The sequence below is a fragment of the Acytostelium subglobosum genome (assembly GCF_000787575.1).
Source record: "Acytostelium subglobosum LB1 DNA, scaffold: scaffold25, whole genome shotgun sequence".
NCBI lineage: Eukaryota > Evosea > Eumycetozoa > Acytosteliales > Acytosteliaceae > Acytostelium > Acytostelium subglobosum.
The window spans coordinates 225,488-250,117 of NW_012236508.1; the positions used below are offsets into that span (position 1 = coordinate 225,488).

Here is a 24,630-nt window from a genome sequence, read left to right on the forward strand (position 1 = left end):
GCGTCGGCCTACAAGGACGAGTCGGTCTACATCGACGAGCCAAACGTTGTGCCAATGGTCAGATTGCCCGCACCAGGTGCCGAGTCTGGTGCCGCTGCAAAGTCGAGCCCACCACAACCAGAGCCATCTGCTAACAAGAGTGTCGATTTGGGCTCGGCCCCATCATCAATGACCTCATCCTCTTCATCATCATCCAATGACAACAATGTATAGATGTCGAATCGAATAAATAGTATATCTAGTCATCTATCGTAGTATCGTTAGATAACCTTAACAAACAATCGGTCAATCATACTTGTACTTTATTCGCTGATCAGACATGCTCCAAAAGGACAAAGTGGTGGAAACAATAGTAATTGCTTGTCATTGAGTGGCGTCCATTCGTTTGATCGTGTAGAATAAACGTAGTTGACGCCTTCGGCACCATCAAAGAAAACAAAGCCAACTACACGATCATGTATCATCTGTCCCGTGATAACGTTAAATGAATCATCGGGCAATGCTGATAGGCATACTGAAGACTTGTTGAACAGTGTGTATCTTGTGAAGTGTACATCATCATGTGCATAGAGGTTGTTTGTGCCATCAAAACAACAAATTGTACCATAATTGATGTTTGTGTCCTCAAACAGAACCTCATATCCAAGTGTCTTGACATTGAATGAGATAATACTGCTTCTTTGTACTCCATTTACATCGCGCAGTACTGCCATTATAATACTCTTGTTGTTGTTATCAATGAATGTATAGTTGTTGGTCAACATGAATTGGAAGTCGGTAATGTGATTGAGCTGTCGTGCTCCAAGCTCAAGATGATATAATCTAAGCATACAAATAGGTCCAGGTGATCTTACAAACAGGTATACCTTATTGTTGGCGCCATCAAAACATGTTGATGACCATCCAAGTTGACCATTAAATCCAACAATGCTTGATTGATAACATTTGTCCTCTGCCAATGAGTATTGATAGTACATGGGTGCCATTGTTGTTTTTTGCCCTGTAGAGCTCGTGGAGTATCCAAAGTCAAAGTAATGTATATTACCGTCAGAGTATATGATCGACGATAGGCTGGTAAACATTGGTCCAGAGGACAACCGTGTTCTGAATGGGTTGTAGATTGAAGACCAATCGAATGATGCCAGGGAGAGCATTGAGAGACGTTTTTCATGCATTATCATGATACTGTCACAATACTGTTGCTCGACCAGTTTAAGACATGAGTCAATCTTTTCCTTGACAGCACCAACATTAATGTCGACTTTGTAAGGATGTTTGATAGCTGGTTGATATATCAATGGCTGCATTTCCAGGATGTGCTTAATGATCTTGGGAGTGGAGTCGGGGATGTCGCCTGGTTCGGCGATCCCTTCAGAACGGTCTAGCGATGATGGCAGGTTCTCAATAAACTCCTTGATCGACGTGCACGCATTGATCGCGCCTACCAACTCTGTGATGGAGCCATGGCATGATCGATCAGACATGTGGAGTGTAGTTGCGATATGAGTGATCTCTTTCATGATGTCATCCATCATCGTATTCTCGGTGAACTTCAATTGTCGTTTGATAGGTCTCAACAACTTTTCCCTTCGTTCATTGAGATGATTGATCAATTTATCGACCATAACATTGACTTGTTTCTCTGTTTCACTCAATGTTTGTTGTACTGCTTTGTGATCCTGGAGCACCTTCCACAGATAGTCCAACCTTGGTTCACACCACAACTTCAGTCTGAGATCGGTGGTATTGATGAGGCTTGCTCCATGTAAGGTGATTTGATGAGCAACATTCTTGACATTGAATAGTTTGTGTCTCTCATGTTTAGCATCGAGACAGTGAGAACATATTACAACTCTACAATCTTCACAAATGATGTCTTTCCACTTTCCTGGGTGATTATCACAAGCAAGTTCGTTACTAGTATCAGACATAATAATATTAACAATATAAATATAAATAAATATAAATAGATATTATCTGATGAGCTACTCTTTGTCAAAATACAATGATATTAGGTCGTCATTGGAGAGGAATTGATCTTTTTTTCGAAGTTTGGAACTTGGGTCTTCGAGTTTCAAAGCAGTGACCTATTTTTGGGTGTTTGAATGATTACTTTGAAAGGGTAAGATAAGAAGTTTGTTTATTTGGAGTATCATATACCTTTGTAGATCAAGTCAATTGAGCATTTGACAGTCCTTGATCATTAAGTTATTGCATTGGTCAATTATGAGATATTGGAAGTTGGAAAGGAATCAAAACTATGATCCAAAAATTCTTCAAACAAAACATTTTTGAAGTTAACAGATAGAGAGTAGAGAGACATCAATAACAAACTATATATATTATACAATGAACTCAATTAAACGTATCACATCAATCAACACATCATCATTGTTGACTAGATCAATTGGAAGAGTTGGTGCTACTGCCTCTCAATCAATGTTCAACAACAACTCGATCAAGAAGCAATCAACCTCATTTCTTGTCTCAAACTCCTCTTCATCATCATCATTGTTCAACAACATCAGATCATACAGCTGCCACAAGTAAGTAAAACCTCAATCTCTCAATCAGTTCAGTTTCAATATTGCAATGAATGTCTCAAAGAGGCGACACATTCATTCTCATTCATTCACTTGTCAATGTCATTGTTATCATCGCCAGTACCAAAGTCAATGTCAATGTCAACAAACATCACAAGATCACTACCTCACTCCACTGTACTTCATTTACTCACTCACTTGGTACTTTACATTTATGTACACGAGTGTCATCATCAGTGATGTCGATATTATCTTCGCGAGACATACTACCACTTCAGGGTTCGCCCTGAGACCCAACCCCACGACACGATACTTGACTTTCATGTTTGATGAACCTGCACTTCACAAACAGAAGTGTATTCTGTTTCCTCTTTCGCTCACAGTGTGTGTGGTGGGGTGAAAGATTTAATTTGATTTTATTTTATTTTAGCATAATGATTGTGTGTGTTTGAAGTGCACCAACTCTCACTACCTCTCACAGACCAACCATCATTCATTCATCCATCATATGACCTCAACGAGACTTCAATATATATAAATTATATTATTTCTAATATCCAATATAAAATAACACAGTAACGAAATGACTGGAGGACACTGCCACAAGCACACCCAAGAGATCCGCATCAGAAAGCCAGCACCAGCCTTCACCTGCCAGGCTGTCGTCAACGGTGACTTCAAGGAGGTCTCCCTTAGCGACTACAAGGGTATGTACCATTCATTCATTCATTCATTCAATCATTCAAACGACGAATACAATGAATACTAACATTCGAACAAACAAAAACTAAACAATACAACAACAGGCAAATACGTCTATTTGTTCTTCTACCCATTGGACTTCACCTTTGTGTGCCCAACTGAGATTATTGCTTTCTCAGACAAGGCTGAGGAGTTCAGAAAGATCGGCTGTGAGATCCTGGCCTGCTCCATCGACTCGCAGTTCAGCCACTTGGCTTGGATCAACACCCCACGCAAGCAGGGTGGTTTGGGCGGCATCCACTTCCCAATCCTCAGCGACATCACCCACCAGATCGCCAAGGACTATGGTGTCTACATCCCAGAGGATGGTCACACCATCCGTGGCTCTTTCATCATCGACGGCAACGGAATCGTCAAGCAGATCACCTTGAACGACAACCCAGTCGGTCGCTCCGTCGAGGAGGCCCTCCGTTTGGTCCAGGCCTTCCAGTACACCGATGTCCACGGTGAGGTTTGCCCAGCCAACTGGCGCGCTGGTGAGAAGACCATGATCCCAGACCCAGTCAAGTCCCAGGCTTACTTCAACTCTGTCAACTAAATCGTTCATTCAATCAATCTGTCCTCTGTTTGATTGGATTGACAACCCCAAAATGTCAAATAAATAGCTAGCTTATAACTATATAAAATATATATATATATACTTCCTTTATTGTACTTCCACCATCAATGAATGATGTGATGGTATAGCATGCTTGGTCTTGAACAGCTCACATGATATCACGAATCTAAACATCTCCCTTTCAAAGAATATCACTTGGAAGTTGTGTTGGAATGTCTGGCGAGATGGCAACTATAATGATTGTTAATGAGTGAGTCAGTTAATAAGTCATTAGTGTCTACGATCAATCCACTTACATCTTTGATTGGAATGGTCAATGATCCAACGTAGCCTATCTTCTTGGAGAGGTCGATTGGTTTGCTCTCGGATTCCTTCTCGAGTGTTGGTTGGATGTGTAGGATGAGTCCGGTGATGGTGACATCGCTGATGTTGGTGACTACAATCTCGATCGTTTGGAATGATCCCACTTCAAACTGTTTGTACAGTATGTGATCCTTGAACTCCACTGTGATTGGATCGATCTTGAGCTTGTATATCATTCGCGGTGTTAAAGTGATTGCGTTTAAAAATACAGAGCCGTATGTACGGTCGGACTGGAAGTTGGAAGTTGGGTGGATGGTGAGATGCGAGGGCGAGGGTCAGTTAAGTGGAATGGTCACGTGGTTAACTATAATCTATATCTTACAGATATCCAAGTCAACTTGACATTGTTGATGATCATGTCTTTGTAGTATTGATTCAGTCTGTTGAGATACTCTTGGTGTTCGGTCAACTTCTTCTTTGGTTTGATGTACTGGCCCTTGGGCAGACGAATAGGTGGCAGTGCGTCAGGGAATGGTTCCCTCCTCACTGGCACATATATGTTCATCGATGAGTTTGGTGCCAAGTTGAATGTAGTATCCAAGCTAATCTCGCATTGAGCTAAGTATCGGATGTGATTGATTGTGTGAGTGATCGAGTGATTGAATGATCGATTGAGTGTGATTGATTGGACTTACCATTGAATGAACTTCTCGATGTGATACTGAATGAATGCGTTGAACTGTTGTTCTTGATCTCAAACACCAATAGACAGTAGTCGTTGTAGATATCCAGTTGATGCGACTGCTCCACAATAGAGGCGACTGTTGTGGTTGCGGCGGCAGCGGGAAGCCTAGGACTGGCAGTGGCCAGAACAGTCGAAGGGATGTTTGGCTTGGTGCTGCCAATTATGAATGATTCAAGCTGCTTCAAAGAGTTGAGTGAAGTGTATACAATGTCAAAGTTGGTGATCTCTGGTCCAAAGTTGAGATCCATCTGCAGTGGAACGATCGTTCGTCGATGATATAGATGTTGCTCACCCAAGCGATTGTAGTTGATTGTGAGCTGGTTGCCAATGCAATAGGGTCTGCCTTGGCAGTGCACTGGCAGCGTGAATGATTGACCAGGGAGAATTGGCAGTGCAGACTGCACTCGCTTGTTGTCCCACTGGAACAGAGGTGTGTCGCTGTCGTCATCGAAAGACACATTCTTGGGTGGGGGCGCCTGAAGTGACTTCCTCTGGCTCTTGTCCAGCTCGCCCAGTAACAATGTGATCTCCTCGATTGGTTCTGTGCCAATGTTCTCAAACACCAGGTTGAAGTTGTGTTGTTCGCCAACAAACAGAGACATCAGGCCGCCAAAGGACTCGACCGTGACGTTGAGCAGGGGCATCTTGGGCACCACAGTGATCTTGTTGATGGCCTGGTCGTCCTCGGATGAGACGACGGGTGCGTCCAACTCCACCTTGTAGGCGTCCTGTCGAATGAGCTCTTCGTATTCGGACAACGATATGGCTTCGCCTTGTTGATTGATTGGGTGTTCGCTCAGTAGGTTGTAGGATCGAATGAACACTCCCTTGATAATGAGTGGGCCAGGCTTTAGAGCTCTGCCAGTGATGATCATCTCCATCTTCTCTGTGCATGACAACACCTTGAATGAGAGCGGGTAGCACTCGAAGGGCACACCAGCAGTGCTCAACTGTATACTCTGAATGAGCACATCGAATGCCAGTGGGTTGGACAGCGTGACAACGACGCTGCACTCACCCTCCACCCATAACAACTGTTTCCTTGGTACCTTGCTGTTGATGGAGTGATTACATGTCAGTGAGTGATTGATTGGGATAAATCCAGATGTACATACTCTGCATTGCGTTGCTCATAAGGCGAGTAGATGAAGAAGTTGTCCTTTTGAGGGTTGTGTTCGATCTTGCGGGTGTGTGGCGCGAGGTGGTCGGAGGGTGGCAGTGGCTTCACACTGAGCAGGAAGGGGAAGCCCAGGATGTTCATGTGCACATTGGTGTTGATGCTCGTTGAGATCGTCTTTGAGTGATGCGCCAGGTCGTACTGGAACTCAATCTGCTTGGCCGCAGCCAACAGACGGTGTTGCGTGCGCAGCAGRATAGATGATGTACTTGCAGATGCTGTGTGAGTCCTGCAGGTTGGACGATACAGAGATCAAGTTGTAGATGAGGTATCGCTGTAATATGAACCAGCCTTCCTTGCGACGCGCTGTGCATACTGGTGGCATGCGAGTATGCCACGCCACCGACGATCGGCCATTGGCTGTGGCAGGGAGTCCAGGTGGCATTGGCTTGCTGCCTTGCTTTGAGTTACCGCGTGAGCGTGATGAGCGTGTCTTTGACGAGGCAGCATGACTGCTCACAGTCGTAGCCGAGTAATTGTATGTCTTATTCCTCTCCTCCAGGAACTTTGTTGTCGAGCCTCCAAACAGGTCCTCCAGCTGGAAGTACCTTGTCGTGATCTGAAGTAAGTTGTTGATCTTTTCCCCTACATGATTGATTGACAAGTCAGTATACTTGGTCGCATCGCCATCCACAACGAATGTACGTACATGTCTCTGGTCGCTTGTTGTGTAGGAATGCAGCCTCGCGAACAAAGAAGGCAAACTTGCGCTTGAATCCCATGGAGAAGTAGGCCAGTGCACATGAGCAGATGATCATGATCTTCTCCTGTAGTGTAAGGCCGAAAGATAGGTCGACGGCTGACGTGAGTAGCTCTGATGCTTCGGCCTTGCGCTCCATTGATGCGTGGTAGTTGGCCAACTTGATCGTTAACTCAATCTCAAAGTTCAATGCCTTCTTCCTGTTGTATGAACTGATTGCCTCTGCCGCCATCGTAAGTATATGTTGATCCTCCAACTCATTATGCTCTGTCGTTGCCGGCACATTAGTCGGTGCGGGCATATTGATTGATTGAGTATGTGAGTGATACTCTTGGTTCTGGACGATAAACGGCGTTAGAGTCGTGCGATACACATGGGGGATGGATGTATTGTACATACTCTCTTTGAAAGGATGGCGGATATCTGGCTCTCATATGATGCAGCAATCCATTCATAATCATTGTTAGACTTTGACAACTCCACACTGATATCATAGCTGATTGATTGATTGAATGAGTGAGTCATTGATTGATTGATCGACTGCGATTGATACATACAACTTGATGGCATCGAGTGGCGAGCCGGCAAGGAGACAGTAGTCACCTTTGACCTTGGCAAGACGACCGGGCTTGCGCTTCTTGGCACGCGATACTTCGTCCCATGATATGACACTCTCGAGCGGGGTGGAGATGTAGGACTGGCGAGTCTGCGACTCGGGCTCCACAACCATCTTCTCAAAGTGACGCAACAACGTCAACGAGAAGTCAAAGAGCAGTGTGTTGAGGTAGAACAGGAGATGCTTCTGGTCGCCAGCGTTGGGGATCATCACAAACTTGCCCGGCTCAAAGTCGGCCTGCTCGTCCAACGGATCGAATGCATAGCAGACCGTGGCCACCGCCGACTTGTAGGGTGCGATCGCCAGATCAAACAGTCTCTTTGTCTCTGTCAGATCCTTTGCACGCTTACAGTCCACTACACCAATCACACCAAACACTCTCTTGTGTACATGTATATCCTCCCATTCCGATGTCGGTGGTGTTGTCGAGTCCAAGAAGTTAAGTAACATATGTCCATCGACCCAATTGATCTTCTCTAATACACCTGTTTGTTGTTATGATGTAGTTGAGTGAGTGATTGAGTTGATTGAGTTGATTAAGGTGATCATCACTTACGTGATTCCTTTGCATCTCTGGTGATGCCTGATAACTCAATGATAGCAAGTGTCTTGATTAGATTTGAGTAATGTCTGAAGCTGTCCAATGATATATCTCCAATCGGTAATATAGCCACTCTAATAGCTCTGTTCTCAATGAATGTAAGATTGATATCCATTCCTACTTTCTTAATAATAATGGATAGATCGATACAATATGTATCTTTATCTCTATCTCTATATCTATATCTATCTCAATATCTAATAATAACAAATGAAAGAGAGAAGTTCCAACTTTGAAGTTGAACAAACCCTGGGTCACACCTCACACACGACCATTCATTCCATTCATTCATTCGATCTACCTGTTCATTGCTTGCAGGTCATTTATTCCTTTCTCAATTAACTCTATTCTTGATCGAATGGTATTGATACCCTTTGATACCTTCTCTTGTTTCCTAGATACCATTATCAAGCAATATTGCCCCAAAGGTTAGTACAAACATACATCATGATGATTGATTGATTGAGAAGAAGTACATACAATATAAGGTGTTGTTCTCTATCCTTTGTAAAGTCCACAGCTTCTTGTAATGTCATCTGTACACTGATATCTAATCCTATGTTTATATATATCTTGCTGGTGTCGGGTCTACATCGACGCGAAGGAAGGAAGGATGTTAGGACTACACTCATTGTTACGTTGACAATGATAGTGATTGACTGTAACCTTACACTTTAGCCTTGGCATAGCATTCGCAGCCAAGGTTCAACATTGTCTTTAACTCTGTCATGTGGCCCTCAATCATCAACTCCAAGTTACTTCGTAGTTCCAATCTGTCAGAGGACACGATAGATTGTTAATCACTCATTCACTCATTCAATCGATCAAACGATCAAACGATCCAATGACATGACATGATTGGTACGTACAGAGTCTGCAGATCATCGTGTATCCTCTGTTTATGTTGTAGCATATGCTCTAGATTGACATTTAACGTATCATTTAAGTAGTGTCTATAATAATCTATTGATTGTTCTCTCTCTTGTAACAACTGTTGTTCAGTCAGAGTCGATGCTGTCTGTTTCTTTATTACTTTGTTCATTGTTGTTGTAATATATATATATTTCTAAGAAGTGTAACAATGACATTCGTTTCCAACACAACACAACTTCTCAAGTTGGGTCCAAGTGTTAAACGGAGCTCCCACATCGTATTTACAACTCCTAATACTAGATAGATAGTAAAAGAATATAATCAATGGTATACTATTACTTGGTAACTTAGGAAATCAACTTATGACCATATTGATATTCCTTTTCGACTTGGCAATTAGAGGTCGCTTTCCTAATATGGCGAGTTAGGTTGTACAACCTGTACAGATTTTGAATCCTCGACTAGTAATGTATATTCCCTCAATATTTCCTGTTTCTCTCTCACCTACTCTCTCTCTATTCTATCAATCAATCAACCAATGAATCAATCAGCGTCATTGTTCGTTGTAAACCTCGCATACTTGAAAATTCAGTTTGTCAGCCAATAATTATCCATTCCTTGGGTCAACTTGGGAGATATGTATGTTGAATCACCAAACCTGGTAGGGCAATCTGATAATTATTCAAGTGTCGAAACTTAATAATATGAGTTATTGATTGGACTCCAATCTACTACTAATTATAAATATTTTGGATTATCAACAAATAATCATTCAACAAATATATATATTATCAATATCCAATAACAATAATTAACAAATAACAATTAATAATAATAATAATAATAACAATGGAGGAATTAACTATATCTTGTGAAATCGTTTGCAAACAATATAAAGCTTGCCCTCGTTGCCTTTACCATCCATATTCCTTTCCTTCAAAACAAGAGGAATCAAAGGATAACAATAATAATAATAATAATAATAATAATTTTAATCCTACCTCGGCTAGAGGAGTTTCAGAATCCGCGAATTCCGTTCAAGTGTCCTTTACTTCCAACTCCAACAATTGTGCCTCATCCTCTGCTTCATCACCAATAAGATCAATGTCTACCCGTCCAAAAGAAGGAAAATACCCTGGAAAGCTGAATAAGAAATATATTGAATCCTTAACATATGGATATATCATTACCTGCGGTGGAATGGATTCCAATGAACATCTATGGGACATGGAGAGATTTGACATTGCCGCTGGAACATGGTCCTTATTTCATAGATGCAAGGAAAGGCGAGCCTGTCTAAATGCATCAATGGTCAACACCAAAGATTATCTGTACATATTTGGTGGCAATGACTCCCTTTGCACCTATGAACAGTTCAGCTTTGCTCTCAATCAATGGGTGGCCTGCGAAGCCATTCAAACAATGGGAGGATCAAGCATTGCCACTTGTTATGACAATGGCCGATCAATCTACCTGATTGGTGGCCTGTACCGTACTTCAACTCTGGACCGAATCGATTGCTTTGATATTCTAACCAAACAATTCAAGACCATTGCTCGCCTGAACCATCCTCGCTACTACTCACATGCCCTATATATTGGACATAGAGTGTATGTAGTGGGTGGATGTTACAAGAGACATCCAAATGATCAACATATCAATGTTAACAATGTTGAAGTATTTGATCCGGAGGACTCCAGCATAGAAGTATTCTGTGATCTTCCCACTAACGAACGAATCGAGGGATGTTGTTCAGATGGAAAGGAGTACATATTCTATATCACCAAAAGTACATTCTCAAGGTTTTCTATTATCACTGGAGATGAAGAGAAATTAGAATTCCCGCCGCTCAAAGAGGGACCTTTTGGACTTGGACTGGTATATGGATATAACAACAACAATTTCAAAATATGGATTATTGGAGGCAAAGACCCTTTATATCAATATGTTTATAATGTTGACAAGAAGATATGGAGTAACATTCCACAAAAGAGAAGATCAACTTATTTTGCTGGTGCAGTAGGAGTACATCATTAATGACCAACTTTAAGATCATTACAATGAGTAATCCATCCAACCAATCAATCAAAGTTAATTCAAAAAATCAAGTTTGATGAAGATATTTTCAATTTTTAAAGATTTCAACAACAATTTCAAAAGATTGGTCCTAGACCCGCAAGGCTTCATTCGTCTTTATCTATCTCTATCTCTATCATTGTACAGTTGTAATATAAATATAATATAATGTTAAGGACTTTGGAGAGTTTTGTTTATAGAAGGAATCGTTGGTATCTTATTTTGACACTTGTATTACTATGTTTGTCTACAATAGTACTGTTTGAACAACAACAACAAAGACAGATCAATGAATTGGATGCATCTCAAAGTAACTTTGTAAATGGAGATGGTTCCCAAACACATGTCACAATAGATTCAATGGTCATTGGCAATAACAATGCCAATACCAACAGCAATAGCAACAGTAACAGCAACAGCAACATCAACAATCAAACACTACGTATTGCTGAAGAGAAGGAACAGAAACGTCTTGATCAAGAGAATGAATGGCACAAACGTGTGGACAATGGAAATGGTCTGATAGTACTGCTCATCCCTCATTCACATTGTGATCCAGGTTGGCTAAGAACATATAATGTATGTACATTACAATTCTATCATTCAATCAATCAACTGACTGACTGACTGACTCCTTCATTATAGCAATACTTTGAAGAAAAGGTACATGCAACACTTAACAATGTAATACATACATTGGAAAATGAGAAATCAAAGACATTTGTATGGTCAGAGATGTAAGTATCAGATATATCCCCAGTGGCGCCAACATGATCATCCTCAATCAATCACTCACTTAATCATTCCAATCAATCAATCAAGTTCATACTTCAGGACATGGTGGGACTTGCAAGACAGTTACACACGCATAATCACACGCCAACTCATACGTAGAGGACAACTTGAGATCATTGGAGGTGGATGGGTACAGAATGATGAGGCCGTGGCCCAACCAAATGATGTTATGGATCAGATCACAGAGGGCTTCCAATGGCTGCATCGCACATTGAACATCACTGTTGACTATGGCTGGCAGATCGATCCGTTTGGACACTCATCACTCACTCCGACACTAATGTCCAAGCTCAACTTCAAGGCAGTGGTCGGCAACAGAATATCAGAGACTTCCAAGAACTACTTGATCAAGAAGCGTCAGATGCAATTCATGTGGGAGGGCTCGCCCTCGCTGGGCGACTCATCACAGCTCTTCTACCATCTGATGTACCAACACTACAGCTATCCGGATCAATACTACAACGAGGACTTGTCCTATTTGGCCGATCCAAACGTGTCGGCAGACACTATCATCGACGTCATCCACAACGCTTCATTGGCCTACAAGACACGTGTGCTGTTCCTGCCGATGGGCGGAGACTTTGCCTACTCCAAGTACTCAGAGTTCAAGTTCAACGATGACATGCTGAGAATCGTCCAGCAGCGCAAGTATGACGTTGGCATCGAGGATATACGTTATGGTACCATTGGCGAGTTCTTCAAGCTACTCAATCATGAGCTAAAGGAGCGCAAGGTCTCCATCCCCCTGTTCAACCATGACTTCTTCCCCTACGTTGCTGGACCTACTCAGCCATGGACTGTAAGACATCACAACAATGTTCAACCACTCGACCAATCACTGACATGGAACTATCCCAAACGCAACATACTAGGGCTTCTACACTTCATACACATTGTTCAAAGTATTGGTTCGCGATACATCATCACTCGTTCACGCGACAGACATAATGTACAGCATGGCATTGGCCAAGGCCACAAGTATGGGAGATGACTCTGTGTCCAAGTTGCAATCACTATATCCAAAGTTAGAGGAGTCTAGAAGGGTATGATTGATTGATTGAGAGGATGGCATTGGCACTCAGTGGCTCACTCACTAACATACACTACCCTGACACATAGTCTGTGGCATTGACTCAACATCATGACTCTGTGACTGGCACGTCAAGAGCGGATGTAATGTACAACTACACTCAATATTTGAACATAGCGACACGCGATAGTTATGAAGTGATGTCCAACTCAATCGAGTATCTTATACATTTGAGTGGAGAGACATCTGAGCAATCAGCATACGAGTATCACAATGTATTGGACTTGAATCTATTGCTGTCCTCTGGCGTGCCCGACCACTCATACTCTTTGGTCTTTGTCAATCCTCTATCATGGCGCAAGAATCATCATTATAGTATTCGATTCACATTGGACGATCATAGTATGCTGGATCATATCGAGCTCATCAGTTCGAAAACATTGTCATTGGTACCAATTCAAATCGCACCGATCGTGCCCCATGACATGCCAGAAATGTCTCACTTGGCCAATCAATATAGCCTCTACTTCATTGTCGAGGTGCCAGCCATGGGACTAAACACATACTTTATCAAGATTAGACGTGACGGCAACAAACCAGCGACCACCGCCATGTCCGAGGTGTTTGTGTACAAGTCTGAGCGAGAGCTCAGCGCATCCAATCATCGTATACTCTCCTCCAAGTTCCTCAACGTCAAGTTCCAGGCCAATGGCATGCTCAGCTCAATCACCAAGACCACCAACAAAGAGGTTATCTTTGTCCTAACCAAGGAGACTGTAAGTCGTCCTCACTCTAGCCCAAATTGAATAGTTCCCCCTCTCTAACAATCAATCAATCAAGGTCAATCAATATCACTCAGAGACTAGCGGCAACTATATATTCACACCGCAAACCAAGCATGCTTATAAGTTCAATGAGCATACTAGGTTCTACGTGGTCTCGGGACCACTGGTCAAACAGTTGACCATCATCAATTATGGAGTGAACGTGTCGGACTCAATGTTTGTTCTACATCATCGAATATATAGCAATGCCGACAAGGTGTCAGAGACACCGTTGGTCACCGAAGAGATTGTCGATGTCGGATACTCATTGATTGGACAATACTTCAAGGAGACTGTTATCAACTATGAGACCAACCTTGAAGGTTCCAACACAATATACACAGACAATGGATTGGAGACACGTGAGCGAAAGATAAACAACAAGATGGACATCAACTACCAGTACTTCCCAGTGCTACACTACGCCAACATCAAGGACAGGCTATCGACAAAGTATCAGTTTACTGTGAGTGTTCGGCTACGCCCTGCAACACAATGTACAATTCTAACTCGTTCACGCACACAACCTTAACAGATATTCACAGAGAGAAGTCATGGAGTTGGATCAAGCTCACCTGGTGAGTTGGAGATTATGATTCATAGGACGACATGTGTGGACGATGAGAAGGGATTGTTGGAACCATCCAACGACCTGACAAGGGTCGACGGAAGGATCTATCTGTCAGTGGACTTTAGGGAGAAGATAACGACCAAGCTAAAGGAATGGAGTCTTCAACTCACTACACCACCAAGGTATGTTCATCATGGATGTACTCCACCAAACAAAGTTACCAACACTAAATCAAACATTGTAGAATGATGGCCAAGTATCTCAAGATTGATCACAGGCAATACTTAATGGAGCATCAATCATCAATGTCATTCCTTAAGGGTATGTATTATGACATACCGCCAAGCACTCAATCAATCACTCACTCCATCAATCAATCAAACATACAGAGGACTTGCCACCAAATGTACATATATACTCTTTGAAGTCTTATAATGACCTACGCAATGGCGAGCAAGCAATACTCAACATGAGGATAGGACATTTATTCTCAGCTGGACAGACATTCAAACAAGTCAAACATCTTTCAGACCCAGTCATGCTAAGCAAACATTCAATATTCAACAGCATGGAGTATGTTATGAACTATAACCAACAGACGAATCTGGCATTCCTTCCAAGTAAGTTGCTCAATCAAACAATCAATTAATCTATCAATTCATAATCTAATATTGGTTACATTATAGTACGATTCGATTTGGTTGAGCATAACAAACAACATTACAAAGTAGCTGGTGTTGTGGATATACCTTGGAGCACTGGAACAGCAGAGTTTGGTGCAAATAGAGGTGGTATTGGACATTCATCCGCTGATGACAATGGGAAAGGTGCCATCAGGTTGTCCCCGATGGACATCAAGTCCTATCAACTGACACTCAAATATGCACCACAGGGATCATTTGGCAAACTGAAGGTAATATTATTATTATTTAATGATAATAAGTTGTTGGACACTCACTAAACTACAGACTGCCGTCCACTTTAGTACCAAGTTGTAGAGTTGCCATCGGGAACCATTATCAAATACTCTCACGACTTTTCAACTCACAAGATATCAGAGATACCAAACCGTTAGAATAAACATGTATATTTACAGTTGAAACGAATAAATGGTTGAAAGGCCTAAGAATAGATTTCTTGAAGGAAAATCGCGGGAAAGGAGATTTTTTTTTTTTTTTTTTTTTTTTTTTTAGACTATTTAATGTGGAGGTTTATTATATTGCAAATAAATGGGCGTCATTGAAGAGGCGGGAATGGTTAGTCCTATTTTAGTTTCGTTTTCCTGTTTTTTTTTTTTTGATTATGTTTTTTTTGTTGTTGGGAGGGAAGATGGGGTTGGTATCGATGCTGGGGGGTGAACGCGAGTCTTCTTGGGTGCCTTCTTGATTGGGTTGATGGGTGACACCGTGTTGGGCACTCCCGCATGGGGGGGAGTGGCTGGCTCATCACGTCTTCTACGGAGAGAGAGGGGCTTGAAGGTAGCCTTCTGTTCTGGTGGGTCAACAACTTCCTTAGTCGTAGGTGTTGGTGGCTCGTTGGTAGTCGAAGCGACTAATGCGTCTGGATGCGTAGGTGCCTCAGCCGTCAGCTTGTCAAGCAGCATGCCGGATGACTCGTCTCGGTCTGAGTCCTCCTCCATTGCGGTGTGAGGAGTGGCTGGGGTGGGAGTGTCGACGGTGGACTTTGACTTCACCGGCGTGGAGGTGCCGTTGGCCACTGGTGACGACGGCTTTATCACAGGCAGCTTACGCTTACGACGAGGTGACCCTCTCTTCCTGTGCGGGACCCACCTGACTTCAGCTGCGTTGGGGTCATGCGCAATGTCGCCTTTGTAGGCGTCTGCGTCAACTGACTCGTGGTACAGCAGCGTGATAGTGTGGTAGGTGGCTGAGTGCTCCTCTGGCCTAGTGTGGTGATGCAAGAAGCATGGAGTGCACGTTTTTGAGATGTCTTTGGCTACTAATGGGACGTTGTTGTAGTAGAGCGCAAGGAACTGAATCTCGACCAGGTGGTGAGATGGAACGAACAGTCGAGGTATGACTGTGTCACAGCCTGGTGGACCACCACCAGTGGTGGTTTGCATTGGACGCTGCGAATGAAGACGATCAGCGTGTCGAGATCTGCTGAAGAGTAGACTTTGCCCTCGACGGTGAGGCCGCGGACATGTTTACTCTTTCTCGTGGGGGCAGATGACGAAGGGTACGACCTGAACAGTCGTAGTATGAGCTTGAGCTTCTTGAGGTAGTCGTCTGGTAGTAAGGCGACGCCTGGGAAGAAGATGCGCAATTCGTAGAACGAGTCGCGATGGGGAGGGGCGACCGTGTTCATCGGGGCGAACCTCGCTAAAACACTGTCAAGTCCCATGTTGCCCTGTAACCTTAGTGTATCGACGCTCGACCTCGAGCGACGATTGATTGACTGTGTAGAGTCTAGCTAAGGACTTATTCAGAACGAAAAACAGTTAGTAACTGTATCGCTCGTTTCGGTTTTTTTTGTTAATGGGAAAGGAGAAATTCGGCAATATTTGTTGAATTTATCTCTTTGAAAAAAATGTAACATGAGGAACTTCCAGAGTCGAATGATTCGTTTTCCAAAGTGTTTTGATGTCGCTTCGCGCACTCAATCACTTCATTCGTTCATTCATAGACAGTGGGTCTTCAGTTACTAACTGTCATACTCTCAAGGTATGTCCTCTTGTTACACGCAATCAATCATTAATTATATAAATAAATAAGTTTATATGATTCGTTCATTCATAGACAGTGGGTCTTCAGTTACTAACTGTCATACTCTCAAGTGAACGTTCAATAATATTAAGAGTACATCTCTTTATATTAAAAAAATAAGGAAATAAAAAGGTCGCTCCTGGTTGGGATCGAACCAACGACCGTTCGGTTAACAGCCGAACGCTCTGCCGACTGAGCCACAGAAGCTGTGAAATTTAAAAATCTTTGAATCGTTTTTGTGTGGGGCAAAATACCCCATATCTTAGGCCAGTGGACTCAACCAAAACTGTGTCCCCTCATCAAGACTGGCCCCGACTCCTACTGCAAGCGCTGCGGCGCCTACGAGTCCAGCGAGCAGATTTTCTTCCAGTGCCCAAGATCGCTGGACGCCCTCAGACACCTCAAGGAGGCAGCAGAAGAGGCTGGTATCAGAAACAGACCCTGGACCGCCAGGAGACTCAACATCAACTCCTCCCCCGTCCTCACCATGAACCTGTACGCAATCTTCATGGAGACCCTCTGGACAATCAGGAATAAGGAGCGACATGTGGAAGAATATCAGTTCTCCAAGCACCTCATTCTCTTTAAGACCAAGACTGTGATCAAGGCCGTGTGGACTCGTGCTAAGAACACATGCCAGAGACTCTACACCAAAGGAATCAACACTACAAACACAGAAGCGAAGCACGCAATACAAGAGCGCATCACCCAAACAACTACCCAACTGAACCAACACTGGGGACACCAGACCCTTTACAATCTGCCACCACTTAACTGTTACCTACTATAACTCGATTCATTGTATATAACCACGGAAGTCAACGCATGAGCACGCGATGGCAACAATCCATACCAATGCTCATACCACCAGCCGACGACACAAAGGCCAGTGGACTCAACCAGAACAGTATCCAAACAACCAAAACAATTGTATAGTTATCCCTCGGGATAAATAAACTGAACATCGCGCCTCTCTTCCAGGTCGGACGAGAGGCGGCTTTAAACAAAAAACCCGATATATGTTCAGAACAACAACAAAAACAATCGTTGTGTTATCCCGCGGCTCTCCTACAGGTAGGACGGACTACCAGCTTGATGGAGTCGGCTTTAAACAAAAAACGCCCGATATCCAGTGCTGTTATTGCTACTGAAGTGCACCCATAATATTATGTCATGCCAGGAGCAACAGTCTCCATATCCACCTTAACTAAATAAAGACTGTTAATATGTTAGTCCATTTGGTTTTTGGTATGATTAGATGGCTACATACCTCCTTCTTAAAATTGACAAAAGTGTAGTCTCCAGCTGGATATGGAGGTTGAACAAGGGGCTGCATTGCAGGCTGTGCATGTGCATCTCTCCAGAAAACTCGTACTAGTCATCATTAGTGACCATGAAAGCTTGACTTGAGTCGGAGTCAGTACTTACCAGGAGACTCAGTGATGTAGATGTGCTCGGTATTTGCAGGGATCAGAGCGTCGGAGTTGGTCACCACTGGATGGACCAGTGTACCTGGATGGTACTCAACTACAGGCTTCTTTACACCGATTATGAACTCCTTCTTGATTGTCCTCATGAGTTCACTATATGTTGTGTTGTTATTGATGGTCACAACAATGCTTTCTGTCCCATAGTGCAAATGAACAGTATGAGCGCCAGGAGCAGGTGCAGATGCACCAGCAAGTGGTGCAACGAGTGGGAGAGCACCAGCAGTGGCAACTAAGCCATTCAGAGAAGAGATTCATTTAAGTGATTTTAATGAAGAAAGAAATATTACAATGTCCAATTCATTTATGGATACATTGTTAACAGTATCTGCCACAGACTGGAGGAACGAAGCATGGGTAGCATGGTGGTGGGTAACATGGGTAGCACACTGGATAGGCCACAAACTCCTGGTAGGTGTGGCTCACAGGACCGCATGGACCACAACCAGCTGTTGAGTTACCACCTTGGGATGATCCAGAGCTACCAGAGGAACCAACTACGCTACCACTCATGGAAGATGGCATAAAGCTTCCGACGGATGAAGTAAGGGCCTCTATATGAATTGAAGATATTAGAATTGATTGTTAATAATCAGGTGATTGATTTAATCACAAGGATACATACTGATCAACATTATGTTTGTGATTTAAGTTTAAGAAAGGAAGGTATTAAATATTAGAGTAGATTTGATTGTTGATTGTTTATCAGATGATGAAATTGAATGACTTGGATCCTTGGTTTAAATAGTTTCTTTTGGTATTGAGTTTGGCAACAACTGATATTGTTGTTGTCATGGTCAATCTCGTTCAATGCTTGTAGTATGTCTTTGGAAGATTTGTTTGATACAACGAATTAACTTTCATGATTGATTGATCAATGACAAGTGTCAACCCAATAGCCAATCATGGCATGGTGGGATACTCTGTCACCATTTCCTCTCCTTATAATACCAATTGGCTTTAAAGAGAGTTGACAATGGTATACGTACTAATCACTCAAAGAGTGATGGCAATACCAATTCAAGTTCAATCATATCCACCATAGTATGATTGTATGTTCATCTCCATCATGTTACCATACATGGTATTGATGTGATTGGTTGTTTGTTAGTTTGAATGGCAGCGTTGATTGATTGATTGTTGATTGATTGATTGTGGGGTTGCAATCAACGACAGTGAATGATTATTATAGATACATTCGTAATTCGCATAATGGCGAGTTGGAAGTGGTTGATGTTGTTAGTGGTTAGATGATTGGGTTTGTGTGTGTCAGTGTCTCTTTGTGTCTCTCTGGTTGAGTGTGTGATGGACTTAGTAGGTGATGTGATTATTTATTTGTAACCAAACTTACTATTACTATGTCGATTGGACATCCATTCAATTACATGTTAGTATTATTTGTTTAAATGTATCTGTCTAGAGGACAATTGTTATTCTTATTTTCCAAAGGGAAATAACAAAGTCAATGGTGAACAGACATGACATCTCAATTCCTAGAATCAATACAATGGGAAACAGACCATTGATTCCCTCTCTTAGATCTTGTCATTGACATATCAAGTAATATTATCTTGTACAAAAGGGTTTACTTAATTTGGTAATAGATATTGATGGATTGGTTGTTTGATGTGCTTGTTGCTCGTTAGACAACACTAGCATGGTTGGATGAATGAATGGATGAATGGATGGGAAGATGAGATGCATGAAGATCAACGTATGAATGGACGTTGTGTGTGAGTGTGTGTGTGTGGATGCGAAGCACAAGACTTAAGCGTAGACGGTCTCAATAAGCTTCATCATGAAGGCACTGACTTGATGCTTGGGGAAGTCGATCTGGTTCTCAACACACTCACTGACCTTGTTGCAATTGTCAATTGATATTGGGTTGTAGCTAATCTCTTGGTCTCCAATCACTATCTCTCCTTGTATCTCTGTTGTTATATTATGTTTGTTAGTACATGATGTACATGTATTATCTGTGATAATGATATACATACTCTTGTTTGATTGACTCTTGTTCTGAACGATCAACTCAAACTTCTCGTCGGTGACTTGACTCAGCTTGATTGAGGTGAGCATATGATAGAGATCCAAGTAGACTTGGTTGGTCTTGTCTGAAAAGTGAATGAGTGAAGGGAAGTTAGTCAAACATGTTGATGTTGCCAACAGCACTGGTCGGTATACTTACTCAATGCTCCACCGCTCTCTAGCTTGGACTTGAGATCCTGGATCTCGCTAAGATGAATCTTTTGTGTCTGGAGGGAGGCTTGGTGCTCCTTGAGACGACGGTCCTCAAGCTGCTCGATCTCGTCGTTGAGTTGCTTCTCGACGGCCACTAACTCGTTGTTCTTCTGCTCGACCAGGTCTTGGTTCAGCTTCTTGAAGCGCGTCTCGGCCTGCACAAAGTCATCGTGGAACTTCTTGATGTTCTCATCGTTGTGCTGCTTGATCTTGGCGATCTGTGTCTCGTATATCTGCTTGAGCTCCTTGAGACGCTGCTCGGCCTCGTCGGACTTTTGCTTGTCGGACAGGATCCACTCGTCGACCAGCTTCTGCTTGCCCTCGTTGTACAACTCCGAGTGCTCCTGGAGCTCCTGCTCAATCACCTGGATGCGCAACTGAAGTGCCTGGTTCTCGGTCTGGAGCTGGGCAATGATGAAGCGCGACTCGGCCAGCTTCTCGTTGACCTCCTGGCTCATGGTGTCGACGGAGCGCTGGCTCTCGTACCTCTCATTGTTGTGCTTGTTGACCAGCGACTCAAACTGTTGGTTGGCACTGGCCATCCTCCTCTCAAAGTCCTCCTTCATCTCGGCCATCTGTCTCTGCAGTTGCTCCTTGTCCAACGTGAGTTGAGAGATTATCTTGTCATCCTCTATATTTGATGGATTGAATGATGTACGTGAGTCAGTAATGGTGTACATGCTCGTGGACTAACTCTGGATACTACTCACCCTTGATCTTCTCGTTGAGGACAGCCTTGACTTGATCGATCTTGAACTTCTCCTCAAGCTCTCTACGGTCGGTTATTTGCTTCTGGAGCTCATCATAGTCACAGCCAAACTTGTTCTTCAGAGTCTCATTCAACAAGCTGTTCTTTTGTTGCAACACCTCAACCTGGAACTTGAGCTGGCTGATATACTTCTTGGAGTCTAAGAATGTGGAGATATTAGCAATGTGATTGATTGATTTGATTGATGGACTGTGACATACCAGAGTCACGCTTCTCAGCAGCGATCTTAAAGTCCTCAAACAAGTTCTCTGTGTCAGTGTTCTTCATCTTCTTGAAGAGTGCCAACTTGTCCTTCATCTCAATGTACTGAAGTATGATTGATTGATTGAGGAAGTTAGTGTATGATTGATTGAATGATTGAATGTATGGTAATAACATACCCTCTTCTTGTAGTCCATGTCCTTGCCATTGACGTTGTTGTTGTTGTTGATGTTGTTGGCATTGTTCAATGTTGCCAAGATGTTGGAGAGGATGGCAGTGTCTTTGGATGATGCGTTGTTGTTGTTGGAGGATGAATCATTGCCACCAGTGCGAACAATCTTCTCGAAACGATCCTTTAGTTGAACAATGGTGTCATTCTCATCTGTGGCAGTCATCTGTGCATCATCAGTCATCTCTGGCTCCTGTAACATTGCTGGTGCAGCAGTAGTTGTCGTCTTCTTTGTTGTCTTCTTAACCATTTTGAAGTATGTATATACTATGTGTTGAAAGTAAGTATTTGTATGATATGATATCAATGAATGACAATATGTTTGTTCAACAACCATCATGTGATGATTGATTAATCAATTCAAATTGGCGCGCAGTTAAACACAACCATCCACAACGGAAAATGAATTTAAAGTTTGAATTTGAAAATTTGAAAACAGAACTTCAAAAAGAGAGAATCGTGGGGTGACCCATAAATGAAGTTAGTGAGTGAGATTTTTGATCAGAGCGATCTGAATTGGACCCATCCATCCAAGATTTATTGTGGGTGGGATGACCCCGATTTCGCTCATACACATTAACATAGACTTGCACTATTATTGTTCGATTCGATCGAGTTGTTGGTGGTGGTATGCTTTGCAAAAACAAAAGGCATCTGCAACCCATCCCATTCCTTGTTGACGACTCGCATCACGAGTCAGTCCATCAACTGACTCTGATGGTATTTTAATGGATTATTATTCAATTTATTATTGGTTTCAATCATCGTTGGTTTGTTTGTTTGGGTAGTACTACCTCTCCTGACTCTCTTAAACAAGACCTTTATCTCATTTTGATTATTACTTTGTACTCAAACAAACAAATACAATCAATCACTGATTATCTGTAACACTAAACAAATATATAATATAAATATAAATATATACTCTTAACTTAATCAAACAAATATAATATATAAATGGCAACTAAAGTATGTCCAACTTACTCAATCACAAACACTCGATCAATCAATCACACACCCAACACACACATACTCAATCAATCACTTTGACCACATGACCAATCGATCACTCGACCACTCGATCACCCAACCTGCCGATCATACCGACATGATCATTCGCCATTACAACAACACATTCATAACCATGGAATGTTTGTGTGTCTGTTCTTGGATACCGAGGCTGACTGGCTGACTGTCAGAAGTTGATTGAATGAATGAATGACTTGGTCCGACATGTCCACACTTCCATCTTATGATCAATTGATTGAAACATCCTGATCAAAGGACATTAATAACTAACAATCTTCTTCCCCATCATCACAATCAATCAATCAATCAAATAACATTTGGAAATGCCAAACAATATAAAGTCGTTTGGATCGAATGAGAGCTGTGTCGTCTGTCAAAAGACAGTGTTTGCCACTGAGCGTTTGGCTTCAGATGAGCGTGTCTTCCACAAGGCTTGCTTCAGATGCTCAACCTGTAACAATATATTGAAGCTTGGAAACTACGCCTCGATGCAGTCCAAGTCATTCTGCAAGCCATGCTTCAAGAAGCTGTTCTTCACCAAGGGCAATTACAGCGAGGGTTTCGGTCAGTTGAAGCCACAGCACCAATTCGACATGAAGAGAGGCACACCAACCGTCACACACGTCACTCCACCACCTCCACCTGTCAACGCCTCTACACCAGTCCCAGAGGTCGTTGTCGCCCCAACCCCAGCCCCAGCTCCAGCTCCAGTTGCTGCTCCAACTCCAGCTCCAGCTCCAGCACCAGTTTCTGCCCCAGCACCAGCACCAGTTGCCGCTCCAACTCCAGCCCCAGCACCAGTTGCTGTTGCACCAAAGCCAGTTGTCGTTGCTGCCACACCAAAGCCAGTCGTCCAGGCTACACCAACACCAGCACCAGCAGCATCAAAGCCATTCAATGTTGCCCTCAAGCCAGTCTCTCAGACAAAGCCAGTGGCTACCCCAACTACCACCACCACCACACCAGCGCCAAAGCCAGTCGCCACAACTGCCTCTGCACCAAAGTCATTCGCCAAGCCAATGACCACCACACCAGTGTCTCCAGACAGACCATCCACCACCACACCAGCGCCAAAGCCAGCCACCACCACTGCTGCTGCACCCAAGTCGACCTATGTCAACTTCCAAGCCTTCCGTGACTTCTCCAAGCCATCCACCACCGCCAAGATCTTCATTTCCAAGTCTTCCTCCAAGTCTCAGGAGAACCTTGCACCAGCACCAGCCCCAGTTGCCGCTGCACCAGCTCCAGCCCCAGTTGCCGCTGCACCAGCACCAGCCCCAGTCGAGCCAGTCGTCGAGGCCACTCCAGAGCCAGTTGTCGAGCCAGTCGTCGAGCCAGTCGTCGAGCCAGTCGTCGAGCCAGTCGCCGAGACAATCGAGCCAGTTGTTGACTCACCAGTCGAGCCAGAGGAGGAGTCCGAGGTTGTTGCTGAGTCCACTCAGGAGGAGCCAGAAGTTGAGCAACTCACCCAAGAGTTTGAGGAGAAGGTGAACGTTGTTGAGGAGCCAATCCAAGCCTAAAGTTCTTCTTACACACATACATATTAAACACTTGTACTTGTATTATTACTCGCAATCAACTTGTTGTCCGTCTCACATTCATTCACTGTGTTGTGAACCCTTACCCTACCCTTGCCCTCGCCCTCGCCCGCGCCATTTTTGGATTATAGCCACAGCTCACTTTGACAGTTCATTGTTATAATTAGATAGAGACAGAGATGAGCAGCATATCACAAGATAATAATAATACAGATGTACTGCATGGTAGATTGAG

At 43.2% G+C, this 24,630-nt stretch overlaps 12 protein-coding genes across 12 annotated transcripts; 5 read left to right on the plus strand and 7 right to left on the minus strand.

Annotated features, from left to right (window-relative positions):
- Positions 1-62: 62 nt before the first annotated feature.
- SAMD00019534_100510 (hypothetical protein) lies at positions 63-213 on the plus strand (the record flags this gene model as incomplete). Its single annotated transcript, XM_012894690.1, has 1 exon — positions 63-213. A coding segment is annotated over one exon (151 nt), but the record flags the coding sequence as incomplete, so codon positions are not given.
- An 89-nt stretch (positions 214-302) lies between these two features.
- On the minus strand, positions 303-1,484 carry SAMD00019534_100520 (hypothetical protein; the record flags this gene model as incomplete). Its single annotated transcript, XM_012894691.1, has 1 exon — positions 303-1,484. One exon carries the CDS (start codon positions 1,482-1,484, stop codon positions 303-305), a length of 1,182 nt encoding a protein of 393 aa, XP_012750145.1.
- An 865-nt stretch (positions 1,485-2,349) lies between these two features.
- Positions 2,350-3,840, plus strand: SAMD00019534_100530 (hypothetical protein; the record flags this gene model as incomplete). Its single annotated transcript, XM_012894692.1, has 3 exons — positions 2,350-2,546; positions 3,120-3,250; positions 3,350-3,840. Coding segments are annotated over 3 exons (819 nt in total), but the record flags the coding sequence as incomplete, so codon positions are not given.
- Positions 3,841-4,531: 691 nt separating this feature from the next.
- On the minus strand, positions 4,532-8,121 carry SAMD00019534_100540 (hypothetical protein; the record flags this gene model as incomplete). Its single annotated transcript, XM_012894693.1, has 8 exons — positions 4,532-4,785; positions 4,863-5,965; positions 6,028-6,192; positions 6,299-6,674; positions 6,739-7,126; positions 7,189-7,285; positions 7,347-7,890; positions 7,962-8,121. 8 exons carry the CDS (start codon positions 8,119-8,121, stop codon positions 4,532-4,534), a joined length of 3,087 nt encoding a protein of 1,028 aa, XP_012750147.1.
- Positions 8,122-8,473: 352 nt separating this feature from the next.
- SAMD00019534_100550 (hypothetical protein) lies at positions 8,474-9,027 on the minus strand (the record flags this gene model as incomplete). The annotated part of the gene is made up of 3 exons (XM_012894694.1): positions 8,474-8,594; positions 8,678-8,779; positions 8,876-9,027. Coding segments are annotated over 3 exons (375 nt in total), but the record flags the coding sequence as incomplete, so codon positions are not given.
- A 2,288-nt stretch (positions 9,028-11,315) lies between these two features.
- Positions 11,316-15,250, plus strand: SAMD00019534_100560 (hypothetical protein; the record flags this gene model as incomplete). The annotated part of the gene is made up of 11 exons (XM_012894695.1): positions 11,316-11,534; positions 11,601-11,692; positions 11,778-12,549; positions 12,623-12,793; positions 12,870-13,556; positions 13,621-14,070; positions 14,140-14,357; positions 14,420-14,496; positions 14,565-14,795; positions 14,862-15,088; positions 15,161-15,250. The coding sequence occupies 11 exons, from the start codon at positions 11,316-11,318 to the stop codon at positions 15,248-15,250; spliced, it is 3,234 nt and encodes a 1,077-aa protein (XP_012750149.1).
- Positions 15,251-15,475: 225 nt separating this feature from the next.
- Positions 15,476-16,503, minus strand: SAMD00019534_100570 (hypothetical protein; the record flags this gene model as incomplete). Its single annotated transcript, XM_012894696.1, has 2 exons — positions 15,476-16,134; positions 16,203-16,503. The coding sequence occupies 2 exons, from the start codon at positions 16,501-16,503 to the stop codon at positions 15,476-15,478; spliced, it is 960 nt and encodes a 319-aa protein (XP_012750150.1).
- A 275-nt stretch (positions 16,504-16,778) lies between these two features.
- Positions 16,779-17,691, plus strand: SAMD00019534_100580 (hypothetical protein; the record flags this gene model as incomplete). The annotated part of the gene is made up of 2 exons (XM_012894697.1): positions 16,779-16,859; positions 17,206-17,691. The coding sequence occupies 2 exons, from the start codon at positions 16,779-16,781 to the stop codon at positions 17,689-17,691; spliced, it is 567 nt and encodes a 188-aa protein (XP_012750151.1).
- A 627-nt stretch (positions 17,692-18,318) lies between these two features.
- Positions 18,319-18,477, minus strand: SAMD00019534_100590 (hypothetical protein; the record flags this gene model as incomplete). The annotated part of the gene is made up of 1 exon (XM_012894698.1): positions 18,319-18,477. The coding sequence occupies one exon, from the start codon at positions 18,475-18,477 to the stop codon at positions 18,319-18,321; it is 159 nt and encodes a 52-aa protein (XP_012750152.1).
- Positions 18,478-18,706: 229 nt separating this feature from the next.
- Positions 18,707-19,023, minus strand: SAMD00019534_100600 (hypothetical protein; the record flags this gene model as incomplete). The annotated part of the gene is made up of 2 exons (XM_012894699.1): positions 18,707-18,942; positions 19,014-19,023. The coding sequence occupies 2 exons, from the start codon at positions 19,021-19,023 to the stop codon at positions 18,707-18,709; spliced, it is 246 nt and encodes an 81-aa protein (XP_012750153.1).
- A 1,132-nt stretch (positions 19,024-20,155) lies between these two features.
- On the minus strand, positions 20,156-22,078 carry SAMD00019534_100610 (hypothetical protein; the record flags this gene model as incomplete). Its single annotated transcript, XM_012894700.1, has 6 exons — positions 20,156-20,319; positions 20,386-20,502; positions 20,577-21,260; positions 21,340-21,537; positions 21,599-21,704; positions 21,779-22,078. 6 exons carry the CDS (start codon positions 22,076-22,078, stop codon positions 20,156-20,158), a joined length of 1,569 nt encoding a protein of 522 aa, XP_012750154.1.
- Positions 22,079-22,785: 707 nt separating this feature from the next.
- Positions 22,786-24,377, plus strand: SAMD00019534_100620 (hypothetical protein; the record flags this gene model as incomplete). Its single annotated transcript, XM_012894701.1, has 2 exons — positions 22,786-22,797; positions 23,199-24,377. The coding sequence occupies 2 exons, from the start codon at positions 22,786-22,788 to the stop codon at positions 24,375-24,377; spliced, it is 1,191 nt and encodes a 396-aa protein (XP_012750155.1).
- Positions 24,378-24,630: the final 253 nt, after the last annotated feature.